The sequence below is a fragment of the Heptranchias perlo genome, chromosome 5 (assembly GCF_035084215.1).
Source record: "Heptranchias perlo isolate sHepPer1 chromosome 5, sHepPer1.hap1, whole genome shotgun sequence".
Classification (NCBI taxonomy): Eukaryota; Metazoa; Chordata; class Chondrichthyes; order Hexanchiformes; family Hexanchidae; genus Heptranchias; species Heptranchias perlo.
Genome location: NC_090329.1, coordinates 54,047,483 through 54,063,363, shown reverse-complemented (window position 1 = coordinate 54,063,363; position 15,881 = coordinate 54,047,483). Strand labels below are relative to the sequence as shown.

At 42.8% G+C, this 15,881-nt stretch overlaps 1 protein-coding gene across 2 annotated transcripts in view; it reads right to left on the bottom strand.

The window, feature by feature from the left end:
* Positions 1 to 15,881, bottom strand: part of otofa (otoferlin a) — a 397,912-nt gene that overhangs the window by 95,366 nt on the left and 286,665 nt on the right. For both annotated transcript variants that reach the window (XM_067983769.1, XM_067983768.1), the window contains 5 exons: positions 15,625 to 15,741; positions 13,025 to 13,177; positions 5,778 to 5,967; positions 5,306 to 5,430; positions 3,853 to 3,987 (listed from right to left, as the gene is read on the bottom strand). In XM_067983769.1, coding sequence (XP_067839870.1) covers positions 3,853 to 3,987; positions 5,306 to 5,430; positions 5,778 to 5,967; positions 13,025 to 13,177; positions 15,625 to 15,741 — 720 coding nt within the window. The remainder of the gene's footprint in view (positions 1 to 3,852; positions 3,988 to 5,305; positions 5,431 to 5,777; positions 5,968 to 13,024; positions 13,178 to 15,624; positions 15,742 to 15,881) is intronic.

Here is a 15,881-nt window from a genome sequence, read left to right as displayed (position 1 = left end):
AGCCGCATTTATTGCCCATCTCTAGCTGCCCTGCGAAGGTGGTTTGGGCCTTCTCCTTGAACCTCCTGTCTTCCTTGCGGTGATGGTACTCCCACAATGGTGATATGTAGGGAATTCCAGGACGATGAAAGAATGTCCGTATTGGAGGTAACCTTGTGCATGGGTCAGTAATTGGTTGGGAGATAGGAGACAGAGAGTAGGGATTTGTTCTCTGATTGGCTGGATATGACAAGTGGTGGTCCGCGGGGATCTGTACTGGGGCCACAGCTTATACCACATATATATTAATGACTTGGATAAAGCAATAGTGAGATATATATCCAAGTTTGCAGATGACACTAAGTTAAGATGCACAGTAAGTTGTGTGGATGGGAGCAGGAAGTTACAAAGGGACAAAGAAAGACTAAGTGAGTAGGTAAAATTATGGCAGATGGAGTTCAATGTGAGGTCATCCATTTTAGAACTGAGAAAGACAAATCAGAATATTGGTGAGAGACTGTGGTCCCGATATTTCCGGGGAGGTGGGGAGAGTGTGGGGCAACACGGAAAACCTGGCAAGGCTGAGGACATGGAGGCCCTGCTGATTTTAACGGCAGGGCCGCATTGGCATATTGTAGGGCTGCCTCCTGCTCAGCAGCCAACCAAATAGACAGCCGGGCCAGCGGGCAGGAGGGTACACTGGCGGCAGGAGGCCGCGGCCTGGGACCCATGGGGTTGGTCCCCGGCACTGGGAAGGGAGCATCAGCTCTGGGCCGCGAGGAGAGCTGGAGAGATGCTCGAGATCGGGAGGGCTGGGGGGAGGTTTGAGATCGGGGCTGGTGGAGGCCGAAAGCTCCCTTGAGGGGCCTGGGAGGAGAACCCCTGCTCGTTGTGCTCCACAAGGAGTGCTAAAAGAGCCTTGGGGAGCCGGCAGCTGCCCATATTGAACTCCATCTGCCAAAATATTCTGTCACCACTAAAAGCTAAACTCAGATCAGCTGCCGGGAGTCCCACAGGTCAGGACTTCCCCTCACTTACTGTGAAATTTAAGTTGCGGCGTCGATGATGTAATCAAGACGTGACTTTGGCATGGTAATTAGTGCCACGCCTGCCTTTTGCAGGAGCCTCGTCCATGGCCTGACCTCTGCACTTTAAAATTTAAAGGAGCGGGAATGGGGTCGGGTTGGGCAATCCTTATATTTTAACCCCAACCGACCCTCTCCCGCCCGTTGGGGGTGTTAATTGTATACATGTGATTTATATCAGCTAGTGTTAATTATATTCAGGTGGTGGGTATCAATTGGGGACTTTCTTGTATCCATTTATAGGAGGGAGTTTATCTGGGGGATGCATGGTGTGTAATGGGGATCTCTGAGAATAACGGCTTGGAAGCAACTGAAGATAAGGCTCTAGTATTCTATTCTTCACCGCCTGATTATCCAAATTTTTTTTTGGGGGGGTGGGGGGTTTAAAATCGAGGCCTATTTGTTGGGCCTAGAGTTTACAGATTGTGGTGGTATATAATTCTGATGCTGCTGATGGCCCGCAGCATCTTGGGTGCACAGTTTTTGGCTGCTCAATCTGTCCTTAGTCAGTCCCACATATTTTTGATAAATGTTTCATTACTACCACACTTAGCACAGTGGTAGTAATGAAATATCAGTCAAAAATATCATGAACTGGTGCTAGGTTTTGAAAATTGTTGGATAAAAAAAGCAGAAAGTGCATGAAGGGAATATCACCTCAAAGGGGCAAGTAAAACTCTAAGTGTTTACTTAGCTCCAGTACACAGAACTATCTGTGACTACACACAGCACACAGCAGTGGACTTTAAGATGCAACAAAGTTTTCATTTGAATTATGATCAGAAAATATGCCAGCATAGAAATTATGGATACACTTACATGATGAACAGACACTCAATAATGGATAAATATTCTAGTTGTTGCATCTTTTATAGTGAGCTACCTAATCTACTGAAATTCTTCTCTAAAGCTATTCAAACTATAACTAGCCTGAACAATGCAAACTCTACTTAGCCCATTGTACACAAGGCATCCAGCAACAGAATGAATTAGAAGAAAGAAAGCATAAACACACAATCAGCATTTATTTATTAACATCTAAATTATTTACAGTGGGTGGAAATTGAAAATTATATAGGGCTTCTCAATGAGATAGGAAAAGGTTGAACCACAGTGATCTTAAAATACAATATTCTCATCTCTAATCACAGACAATTTCACGGTCCAAAATTGTCTGTCCTATATATTTGTTTAACATAGTTCATTTGATAAGATTTGTTTGTTTTCAGCTGAGCCATTGTGGAGAGCACTATATAGTCACAGTGTGTTCCATTGGTCAATAGATTTGGGGGTGGAGAACTGACACTGTCTATGTCTCTGTTGATGTAATGCTTCTCCTGTCAATTGTTCTTAAAGAGATCTTGGTGGTGATTATGAAGGAAACCATGGCCTTCACACATCCCTACTTTCCCAGCTGAACATAGTTGCATGAAGGGGAGAGGACACCCAGAAGTGGAAAAAGTAAAATAAATTGAAAATGCAGGGTGTGTCAATCAGTTTCAAGAGTGTTTCAATTGCAACACCTATATCTGCTGATGATGCCAAGCTATATGGCCAGGTACTCAGTATAAAAAGAGAAGGGCTGATTTTAACTTTCAATGGTGGCGGAAAACGGATGACAGCAGATTGGCCGTCCATTGTACACCCGCCTGATTTTCTTTTCCATTGGCTTCAGTGGAAAGAGAAATCGGGTGCAGTGTATAATGGGTGGCTAATCCACTACTGCCTGTTTTCCATCACCACTAAAAGCTAAAATCAGCCCAAGGCTGATAGCAACCAACAGAGTCTGAATCAAGTCAATGGATGGTTTAAGGAATGGTAGCTGTATTTGAATGTAAATAAATGCAAGGTAGTGCACATTGGAACAGGAAACATAAGCATGTGTACCAAATGAAGGAGTGCCCATTGATGGCAAAGGAAAAGACCACTCAATAATAGTATCCAATCAATGTGACAGTGTAAGACACATCAGGAATGTAAAAAGGACATTTGTCCCATCAAAACCATCCCTTGAGTTCATTAACTTTCCCATCAGAGGAGACCTGCTTGAGTAGGCAATGCTGCAGTAAAGAGGCATAACAACAACTTGCATTTATATGGCACCTTTAACATAGTGAAATGTCCCAAGGCTTCACAGGGACATTACCAGACAAAATTTGACACCTAATATAAACTATAATTATTTATGAAAGTACTAAGATCTGATGAGAAAAAGTTCTTTTGAAATGTAATAAAGTTTGCTTTTTGGTGACATGGTGGCACAGACTGGTGGTACCTTGATACACTCTGCCATGGGGCTGGTAAGCTATGATTTCCCCCCTCCAACATTCACATGTTGAGCTCCTACTCTTAATTTGGCTATTTAGTGATGACGCAGTGGATACCAGCAATTTCTTCAAAGGGCAGAAAGACAGGGATAACGAGAAAGGAGGTTACCTCACAGTACTCCTGTGTGGCTCCGAGTGGTTGATTGAAAAATAGCATAAGCAGTGGGGTTTTCGGATGGGAATGGGAAAATATCTTTTAAATGTGGGGGAAATTTATAAATGAAACAGTCTAAAGTTGATTCAGACAGCTGGATAAACAGATGAATGGACAGTGACACAATGTAAATAACTACTTTTGGGGGGATTAAAATAGATCTACTAAAATTATACTTCTATTTAACTACAATATTTTGTCACTTATTTTGCACTTTGTAGTTTACAATATTAACACACACACATTGACATGGGACTGGACTTTCCAACTGTTTGCCTGAAAAATACAGTCAGTTAGGACTCCTTACCACAGTGTCCTGGTCATAAATTTCAATGACCACAATGGGAGGGTCATCTCTCAGTTCCTGTGCTTCACCGTATAGTTCAATGTTATTGAATACCAGCAACTGGTCCCAGGTAGGACAGAGAGTCTCTTGTAAAACCTATGGATGACAGATTGATGAAATTGAGATCAGAAACCTGAGAATACAATGTTTCTATATTTGTGATTTCATTCCCACATTTATCTCCATAGCTCCACATCCTCCCCCTGCGTTAATTGAGGTTAAAGCATACAGAAGCATCCCCAAACATTTTGCCTTCGTATGCACCTGGGAAAATCATGAAGAAAATACGAAAAGTAAAGTAGGGCAGCACTGTCTGCAGGAAAAGTTAGTGGGTGAGGTTTTTTGCTGGTATCATACAGTCAGAAAATTACCCTTTAAATTGACAGCAAATAATTGATAGCCAAAATAACTGGACAATTCGCCTTCACTAAACATATTAGTCTCGATTTTTAACCCTTTCTATCCAAAGAAGCTGAAAATTGCTGTGAATCTCCATTGAAGACAAAAGATTAGCACAGTTTTTTAAAAACTAAATATATGGCTACAAGTCTCTTTTCACACCATTGCTCAACTGAGAAGGCAGGCTGATGACTTGCTTCCCTGCTTCTACCAATGCTGATCGTGAGCTGGTGGCAAGGAGCAATGTGAAAACTGACCTCCAATATTTTGTTTCTTCCTTCGGATTTTTTTTGTGGTTAGTACATGCATGGAAACCCATCGCCGTATTTAAGAATCTTCAAATCAAAATTACTGAGAAATATTTATAAGTACAGTTTCTATTTGCCTGATATGGAGCGTTTACTCACTCCTTTAGAACACACCTCACTTACCTAAGCCTGGAGAGCTTCAGCTCATTGATAAGAACCCAGACTTATGGATCCCCCCAAGTTATGTGTTAACCCCAAAGGATACTGCTGGAGTTTAATCAACTAAAATTAGGCAGCTCCTTGGTAATGCATTCCAGCCATTGTTATCCTGGAATGCAATGTTTCCACATCAACTATTTGATGGACAGTTGTCTTCAGTGTGATGGAAAAGCCAGGACAGCTTGCAAGTCCAATACTTATTTCCAACATAATCCAGATGCCAGGGAAGGCACTTTGGCAAAGAGTCATGTTCGCCGTGAAGCTGACTCCCCCTTCAAGGTGCTGAGTGATAAATTGGTGTATGCCTTTCTTTCCTGCAACTGTTTTCCCTTTTTGCTCTACAAATCCACCTGGCAGCTTTGTCTGGGACTTCCCTTTGTGGGAGCTTGGTACCGTACCCCACTGACATGTCCATAGCTGCAATAGGGTACTCACTGGATGGGAAATGATTGGTGAGTTGCATTTCTTAGCATTAACAATGGAACATGTGTTAGGTTGGAGAATTTTTTTCATAGAAACAGGCCCCATTTGGATTCTAATTTAATTACCTCGGTGCATTGGCTCTGTGTGGAGAAGAAGACACGGGCGAATGGGTCCGAGAGGCCACTGCTGTCTGCAGCACACAGGCTACGGGCTTGGTACATGTGAACTCTTAGCTGGAAAAGCTGCTTTTCTGTTTTGGCAAAAAAAAGGATAATATGATTAGTCACACGATGAATTAAAACTTCTTTCAAGACAGGGCAAATTAAATTCCATCGTTTTCACTGCCTAAATACTCAAACATCATTAAGGACAGTCTGCTTTTTAAAAAAATACTGGCTTTCCTCTTTAAAGAACTTTATGCCATGAAAGTTGCAATGATACTTTCATCAATTTGTGTAAAATGGAGCAGAAGCCTTTTTCACAGCACATGACTTTGAGTAGCTCTTTACTTCCTTTCATCCAACCAATCATTCGATTATATACATTAAGATCTAGATACTGCACTGTTCAATCTTCATTTTCAAAATCAGTACTTACTGGTGTAGGTCAGACTTATGGGAGGGAAGGATTGCAATCCCAGACCCTTTACTGCTTTGTTCTCTTCATATCCACTGGGCAAGCCGCACAGGAAATCCTTTCGTTGCTTATTTAATCCCAGCCAAAAGTAAACCTCTATTTTAGATTGGACAGTCCAGCCTGCAGTGCCAAAGCCCCGCTTCCCAGGAAGCTGCAAACAAGGTAACTACAGGTAAGGCTATTTGACAAGATTTAAACAAAGGCAAAAACTATTCATAGATTTTGCACAATAGAACGTTTGGGAAGGACTGTGCATCCTGGAAATATGCTTCATGTAATAAGCTGCCTAAAAGGTCTACCAATATGAATCATTTTTGTTAGACATTTTTTCACACTTATTGAACACTACCGTTTACAAAGAATTATTTACATTTCTGCTGATCTCCAGCAGGACAGAAATGGAATAGGAACAATATGATTAGGATACACAAGTGATAGTTATGCAAGGATTTATAATTGTGCAGTGCTCTTGCATTACTGGAACCTGAAAAAGTACTGCTGTTGTTAAGTGCAGGAAAAAGAAGCACAAAGTTCTTGATGAGAAGCTGGGTATCCATTTCTGAACCTAACAACTCTTTCAGCATGTTACCTTCACACTGCTCACAATATGCTGTCATATAATATGAAAGTAAACAAGAGGCTATCACTCAAAGGTGGATTGGCACAGGGGAAATAAAATGTACATTCTTAGATATTAAGTGAGCTTGAGGAGCAATTTTACATTAATAGAATCTTATAGCACAGGAAGAAGCCATTCAACTCGCTAAGCCTGTGCCAGCTATCTGAAAGACTTCCACTGCCATTTCCCCATATCCTTTTAAGTGTTTCTATTTCAAATATTCATCCACTTAAATGTGGTGATATGTTCCAAGAGGAGAGGGCTATAATGCACACATATTTCCTACACCTTATCCTACATCCACCTACAATAGTATAACAGCTATAGTAGTGAGTAATGGCCACAGTGGTGTAATGGCTATAGTAGTGTAATAACTATGACAGTGTAATGGCTATAGTAGTATGAGTAATGGCTGTAGCAGTGTAATGGCTACACTTGTGTGAGCAATGCCTAGCAGCAGTGTAATGACTGCTGCAGTGTAATAACTACTGTAGTGCAATGCAATCCAAGTAGAGAAATGTGGACAGTTAAATTCAGCTTAAATGAGCTGTATTTCATTCTTTTTCTCTTTAAAATGATTATGATCGGGTTTATACAATCCTCTGGAGCATACTGATTAAAAAAATCCTTGTTTTTAAGCTTTCCTCTTTACAATTAGGAAATCAATCCCTTATTCAGTTAATTTTCCCTCCACTTGATCTCCACATCAACTCAAGTAACAAATTTGATAGGGTGTTGGTCATTGTACCATGTGCTGTCTAGGCAATGAAGTCATATTGCAGCTGCAGTCTGCTTGGATCATCAACATTCAAAATGTTGATCCAAGTCAGAAAGGATAAATACTACAGTTCCTTTACACTGGAAATGTGCCCAGTCACTGCGTTGCTTGATTCAACCTCTTACATAGTGAGTACTTGCTGGTGACTAAAAACTGTTGACTTGACTGACACTGACATGACAGTGGAGCTGTCTCAGCTCATCAGCCTCAATATTAGCTGAAGGAAATAAAGGAGCCTGTCAATATGAATATTTTAAAAAGCTTTAAGCTAAAAAAAATCTTACTGGGCATGATCTGCAGGCAAGTGCTTATCTGTATTTATCTTCATTTTTCAAACTGAACTTGTGATTCTGATGCAGTGCCGCTGAAGCTGTGATCCTGATATGTTCATTGTATCATAGTAGGTACAGCATAGAAGGAGGCCATTTGGCCCATTGTGCCTAAGCTGGCTCTTTGAAAGAGCTGTCCAATTAGTCCCATCCCCTGCTCTTTCCCCATAGCCCTGTAAATGTTTTCCCTTCAGGTATTTATCCAATTCCCTTTTGAAAGTTACTATTAAATCTGCTTCCACCCCCCTTTCAGGCAGTGCATTCCAGATCATTACAACTCAATGCATAAAACAATGTTTCCTCATGTCGCCTCTGGCTCTTTTGCCGATCACCATAAATCTGTTGTTCTCTGGTTACCGACCCTTCTGTCACTGGAAACAGTTTCTCCTCATTTACTCTGTCAAAATCGTTCATGATTTTGAATGCCTCTATCAAATCTCTCCTTAACCTTCTCTGTTCTAAGGAGAACAATCCCACTTCTCCAGTCTCTCCACATAACTGAAGTCCCTCATCCCTGGCACCGTTCTAGTAAATCTCTTCTGCACCATCTCCAAGGCCTTGACATCCTTCCTAAAGTGTGGTGCCCAGAATTGAACACAATACTCCAGCTGAGGCCTAACCACTGTTTTATAAAGGTTTAGCATAACTTCCTTGCTTTTGTACTCTATGCCTCTATTAATAAAACCCAGGATCCTATATGCTTTTTTTTTAAACAGCCTTCTCAACATGTCCTGCCACCTTCAAAGATTTGTATGTGCACCCCGAGGTCTCTCTGTTTCTGCACCCCCTTTCAAATTGTACCATTTAGTTTATATTGCCTCTCCTCATTCTTCCTATCAAAATGCATCACTTCACATTTCTCTGCCTTAAATTTCATCTGCCATGTGTCTGCCTATTTCACCAGTCTGTCTATGTCCTCCTGAAGTCTGTTACTGTCTTCCACATTGTTTACTACATTTCTGACTTTCGTGTCATCTGCAAACTTTGAAATTATACCATCTACACCCAAGTCCAGGTCATATATATATATATATATATCAAAAAGAGCAGTGGTCCTAATACCGACCCCTGGGGAACAGCACTGTATACTTCCCTCCAATCTGAAAAACAAGTGTGCACCACCACTCTCTGCTTTCTATCCCCAAGCCAATTTTGTATCCTTGCTGTCACTGTCCCTTTAACTCCTGAACTTGTGACCCTGATCCATTACTCCTCAATGTGTAATCCTAATATGTTACACCTGGCCTATGACCGTAAGACATTATTGCTGGGCTTGTGATTCTGATGGATTACTACTGAACCTGTGAGCCTAGGAAACTAGCAAAAGCTGACCAATAGCTCCAAAAAGTTGATAGCTCATAAACAGTTTGGAATATAGGTCCTATGACATATTAAAACACGGAGTTAGACTGAAACTGCAACAGGACACAAGTTTTTAAAATTGATACATGATGCTGGTAAGGCTGCATTTATTGCCCATCCCTGAGATGTGATTGGTTTTCTCCTTGAATTGCTGCAATCCTTATGCTGATGGTACTCCCCCAAGGGTGTTAAATAGGGAATTCAAGGACATGAGTTTGGAATAACTTAAACTGCAGACATACTCAACCTTGCATCAGTTATATTACAAGGTCTGAATGGCCTTCTGACATTGGGGTAAGGACATATTTTTGGGACAGAATGCAACCATAGAAGTTTAAAGCACAGAAGGATGCCATTTAGTCATTCAAGGTTGTGCCACTCTTTCCTAGAGCAATCCAAAATTAATCCCACTGCCTGTTCTCTCCCTATGGCTTTGCATCTTCCTCTGATTCAAACAATTACCCAATTTTCAGTTAAAAGAAGCAATAGTCTCCACCTTAACTATTACTTGTGATAAAGTATGCCATGCTCTAAAAAACTTCTCAGTAAATATCTCCAAACTTCTCTCTTCACTCTCACAGTGATAATTTTAAATTGAAGACTGGTTGTCACTGACTCCCCAACCAGAGGAAATAGCCATCCCTATCCTTCCTAACAAACCCTCAAATCTCTCCTGCTAACATAATTTCCCACTCCTAGAGCATGATACTAGCTGGGAGATGGGAACCCAGCCATCCCTAGATATTCATGTGGGGAACCCAGAAGCCAAATGAGTGTGTCGCATTCTCAATTGAAGGTGAGTATTTGAGTTTCCGGGTTTCCCATGTGCCAGGCAGCCAGATTAACAGGTTGGCTTCTGTCGGAATGGAAAGGAGCCGTGTATCGGGTGGGGAGGGAGAGAGAGATTGTGGGCCCTGGGACAAATCGGAGCTGGGGGTGGGCGGGGGGTGTCGGAGATGGGGGGGACGTGGATGAAATCGGGTGGATCGGGGAGTCCACCATTGTGGGGTTGTTCAGCATTGCAGGGGGCAGCATTGGAAGAGCGCGGGAGGTCCAGCATTGGGGTGGGGCAGCATCGGAAGATCAGGGAGTCCAACATCGGGGGGGTGTCCAGCATCGGGAGGCAGTCCAGTATGCCCGTCATGCACTATTGTCACCTCTAGAATGAAGAACTCAAAACTGCACTCAGCACTCTAATGTGACCTAATTAATGTTTTAGACAAATGTTATCATGACTTCTTTCCTGTAGTACTTTCTAACTCTATTTATAAAACCGCAAATGCTGTTAGCTTTTTTTATGATCACTTACAAGGAGTTATATATTTTTTTTATTCCTTCATGGGATGTGGGCGTCGCTGTCAAGGCCAGCATTTATTGCCCATCTTAATTGCCCTTGAGAAGGTGGTGATGAGCCGCCTTCTTGAACCGCTGCAGTACGTGTGGTGACGGTTCTCCCACAGTGCTGTTAGGAAGGGAGTTCCAGGATTTTGACCCAGCGACGATGAAGGAACGGCGATATATTTCCAAGTCGGCATGGTGTGAGACGTGGAGGGGAACATGAAGGTGGTGTTGTTCCCATGTGCCTGCTGCCATTGTCCTTCTAGATGGTAGAGGTCGTGGGTTTGGGAGGTGCTGTCGAAGAAGCCTTGGCGAGTTGCTGCAGTGCATCCTGTGGATGGTACACACTGCAGCCACTGTGCGCCGGTGGTGAAGGGAGTGAATGTTTAGGGTGGTGGATGGGGTGCCAATCAAGCGTGCTGCTTTGTCCTGGATGGTGTCGAGCTTCTTGAGCGTTGTTGGAGCTGCATTCATCCAGGCAAGTGGAAAGTATTCCATCACACTCCTGATTTGTGCCTTGTAGATGGTGGAAAGGCTTTGGAGAGTCAGGAGGTGAGTCACTTGCCACAGAATACCCAGCCTCTGAATTGCTCTTGTAGCCACAGTATTTATATGGCTGGTCCAGTTAAGTTTCTTGTCAATGGTGACCCCCAGGAGGTTGATGGTGGGGGATTCCGCAATTGTAATGCCGTTGACTATCAAGGGGAGGTGGTTAGACTCTCTCTTGTTGGAGATGGTCATTGCCTGGCACTTGTCTGGCGCAAATGTTACATGCCACTGATCAGCCCAAGCCTGGATGTTGTCCAGGTCTTGCTGCATGCGGGCATGGACTGCTTCATTATCTGAGGGGTTGCGAATGGAACTGAACACAGTGCAATCATCAGCAAACATCCCCATTTCTGACCTTATGTTGGAGGGAAGATCATTGATGAAGCAGCTGAAGATGGTAAGGCCTAGGACACTGCCCTGACAAACTCTTGCAGCAATGTCCTGGGGCTGAGATGATTGGCCTCCAACAACCACTACCATCTTCCTTTGTGCTAGGTATGAGTCCAGCCACTGGAGAGTTTTCCCCCTGATTCCCATTGACTTCAATTTTACTAGGGCTCCTTGGTGCCACATTCTGTCAAATGCTGCCTTGATGTCAAGGGCAGTCACTCTCACCTCACCTCTGGAATTCAGCTCTTTTGTCCATGTTTGGACCAAGGCTGTAATGAGATCTGGAGCCGAGTGGTCCTGGCGGGACCTAAACTGAGCATCGGTGAGCAGGTTATTGGTAAGTACCGCTTGATAGCACTGTCGACGACACCTTCCATCTCTTTGCTGATGATTGAGAGTAGACTGATGGGCGGTAATTTGCCGGATTGGATTTGTCCTGCTTTTTGTGGACAGGACATACCTGGGCAATTTTCCACATTGTCGGGTAGATGCCAGTGTTGTAGCTGTACTAGAACAGTTTGGTTAGAGGTGCGGCTAGTTCTGTAGCACAAGACTTCAGCGCTACAACTGGGATGTTGTCGGGGCCCATAGCCTTTGTTGTATCCAGTGCACTCAGCCGTTTCTTGATATCACGTGGAGTGAATCGAATTGGCTGAAGACTGGCTTCTGTGATGGTGGGGATATCGGGAGGAGGCCGAGATGGATCATCGACTCAGCACTTCTGGCTGAAGATGGTTGCAAACACTTCAGCCTTGTCTTTTGCACTCAAGTGCTGGACTCTGCCATCATTGACGATGGGGATGTTTACAGAGCCTCCTCCTCCCGTTAGTTGTTTCACTGTCTACCACCATTCACGACTGGGTGTGGCAGGGCTGCAGAGCTTTGATCTGATCCGTTGGTTGTGGAATTGCTTAGCTCTGTCTATAGCATGTTGCTTCCACTGTTTAGCATGCAATTCGTCCTGTGTTGTAGCTTCACCAGGTTGGAACTTCATTTTTAGGTGCTGCTCCTGGCACGCTCTTCTACACTCCTCATTGAACCAGGGTTGATCCTCTGGCTTGTTGGTAATGGTAGAGTGAGGAATATGCCGGGCCATGAGGTTACAGATCGTGCCGGAATACAAATCTGCTGCTGCTGATGGCCCACAGCACCTCATGGATGCCCAGTTTTGAGCTGCTAGATCTGTTCTGAATCTATCCCATTTAGCACGGTGGTAGTGCCACACAGCACGTTGGATGGTGTCCTCAGTGCGAAGACGGGACTTCATCTCCACGAGGACTGTGCAGTGGTCATTCCAACAATACTGTCATGGACAGATGCATCTGCGACAGGTAGATTGGTGAGGACGAGGTCAAGTAGGTTTTTCCCTCGTGTTGGTTCGCTCACCACCTGCTGCAAAGACTTACCGCCCCGTTTCACTTGTTGCCATCTTAACTATGCCCTTTTTTTTTTTAGGTGACCAAGGCACCTGCCTGACTCAGGCGGAGCCTCATCAATTTATGCTAATGAAGGTTCTAGGATATCCACAGGACCCCGGTAGCATTTTAACGTCTTACTGAGCAGCTACTCCTCCGGACCTCAAAAAGAAACCCTGGGTCTCTGCTCCGCTTGTCTACCTCCCCCCTCACCCGCCTTAACGGTGCTGTTGGGTGGCCTCCGGATCATGCAAATTTAGGCGGGCAGCTGGCCGGTGGGATGTAAATGAGGTCTGGCCATTAAGGGTGGTCACAGCCTCCCACGGAGACACCCAGGCTAAAAGGCCATTGGCTCACCCTGGCTTCCTACCCTGTAATCCTTGCAATAAAAATTTAGCCACATAGGTAACCAAGTGAGATTATAATACCTTTAGAAAGACAGTGTTAACTTTGCCACAATCTTTGCCTGTTTCTTCATCCACTATTGAGTAAAGAACATCTTTGGATTGAATTCGAGCGTATGCAATCCGCTTGTTGTTGCATATCATCCAGATAAAAATTTCAGGGATACTGTGTTGAGGCTGCAATAGAAATCCATTGTTAGTAAAGACACTGAACGAAGCTATCTCATCAGTAATGATCATGGGAGGTTGCGGTAATGCATTCCATAGGATACATTCTTGATTGAGGATACAGCATAAGCAAACTAAAATTGAAGAGGAGGGCATCTGGGGCCTATTGGTGTGATAAAAAGGATAGAAATAACAGATTAGGGGAAAATAAGGAAAGATAGGCTTAAGGAAAGCAAGAAGGGAGTATGAGGGAGAATATTAAAGAGAACAGTAAAGTATTCTATAAATATATCAGTAAAAAGAGAATTGTGAGATAGCACCCCCAAGAGGAAAGAATAGTGAATTAGTAGAGGATAAGTGGAAATTGCAGGGATATTTAATTACCTTGCTTCAGTGTTTACAAATGTGAAAGATATTGGGGAGGAAGTAAATCCTGAATTGGTTCAAAGTGAGATGAGAAATATTATAATGGGTAAAAGTATTAGAAAACTTACATAAGCTAAAGGAGGACAAAGTGCCGGTATCTGACAGGATACATCTCAAGATCCTGAGTGAAATGGGGCAAGAAATTACTGAGGCCGTCGAAATTATATTTCAGGGTTATATTGAGTGTGGATGTGTGCCAGAGCACTGGAAAGTGTCCAAAGGGAGTCAGAGCTAAACAGGGTAATTAAAGGCCAGTTAGTGTAACATCTGTGGTGGGGAAAATTTAGGAATCTTTAATTAACTATGAAATTACTAAATATCAAGATGAAGAAAAAGTAATTAGAAGCAGTTAACATGGATTTCAGAAAGGAAGATCGTGCTTTACAAACCTGATAAGAGTTTTTTGAGGAGATGACAAATATGGTGAATGGGAGGAATGCAGTGGATGTGGTGACAAGGAACCACACAGGAGACTATTAGAGAAAATTAAGGGTATGGAATTAGGGAGAGGGTTGAAAATTGGAATATGAACTAGTTAGAATGGAAGAAGCAGAGAGTAGCAGTAAAGGGCAGTTTCTCAGAGTGGCTATCGGTCTCCAATAGGATTCTATTCTGGGACTGCTTCTGTTCTCTTTACAGCAATGCTTTGGGTGTAGGGCTAGAGGAAGAGATCTCCAGATTTGAAGACTATACTAAAATAGGAGGCATACCAAATAATTCTGAAGACTAAAGAGTGCTGTAAGAGGATATCGATAAGGTGATGGGAAAAAAAGTAGCAGATGGAATTGAATGTCAGTGAGGTGGTACATTTTGATAAAGAAAAAGTAACTTTGAATGAGGAAAAGCTGATGTGAAAGAGCAAAGGGATTTGAGGATTCAGGTTGGCAGGACATTAAAAGCAGCACCTCAAGTGGATAAGGTCATAAAAAAACTATTGGGATACTGCATATTAGGGCAAGAGATAATAGGATATAAAAGTCAAGATGTAAAGGTGAATCTATATAAAAACTTAGTAAGTCCACAGTTGGAGTACTGTGTGGAGTTTTGGGCTCCACATTATAGGAAGGATGTTGAGACAATAGAGAAGGCACTGCAGATTCACTATGATGTTACCTTGTGTGAGGAAATACAAATACGAAGAAAGAATTGAAAAATTGGGGCTGTTTTTGTTCGAATAGAGGAGATTATGGGGAGATTTGATACAGGTGTTTAAATTATGAGGGGAAGGAACACAGTTGATAGAAGCAGCAAGAGGGGTCTGGAATAGACATACGGCGAGAGATTAAGGACATTTTATGTTCAGGCACTCAACACGCTAACGTACTGGCAAACTGTAGTCCTCCAGACTCCATGCCTGATAATATAGGATGCCCATCATCACATTATCAGCCTTTAATACAAGTATCTTGTATTCTAATTAATTTCTAATTAATATCTAACATACAAGTTTCAACTCGTAAGGCAGTTGTCTATTTTAACATAAAACTGAGGATAGGTTAGAAAGATTGGAAAATGATTCTGTTTAAAATTAATGCAGTATAACCTCGTTCCGACTCCCGAGGCCAGGCTAGCAGTTAGTAATTATTTACAGTACCTCACATGTGTCTGTTGTTCATGTGGGCACACTACGGCGGGAAATTTAAATCGCGGATCTCACGGGCCGCTGGAGACAGCGCTCGGGATGGGAACCCCCGATTCCGGTAGACTCCCGGTCATTCCGGGAGGGTTGGGAACCTTATACTGGGACAAGTGCTCATGGAACTGCACCTCAGAAATGAATCAATGTCTTAAAAATGGGAGAGGAGAAAGGAGGAGGGGAGGCGAGGACAGGAAGAGAGGGGGAGGTGAGGTGGGGGAGGGGAGAAAGTTTGTAAGAAAAATAGCAGATAGTTATCTTAATACTTATTTTCTACATTTTTTCTTAATAAAGTCACTAGGAATTAATTTCTCCAAATAAAATTCTACTGTACTGCTCTGTGTTCTAGGCCAAGTAAAAGTCTTTGCATTCTGTGTATGGGTAAACCTCTTACCTCATCAGCCATAAAGCGGAGTTTATGCAGAAAGGTGTAAACCTGTTTCAATTTGTCCTTCAGTGTGTTTTTCTTCACCTGGGTCCTCATTGTCTTTGCTTGCTGTGCCATGTTCTCCTGCAGTTAGATATATATGCAAGAGTTTAGCATAAAGATTACAATAGACCCTTTTGTAAATTTTACTTTGTCTCCAAAAAGCGGATTAATAATTTCAAATTTACACTTCTCACCTTGTTGATTACATTTTTTCCTGTCTC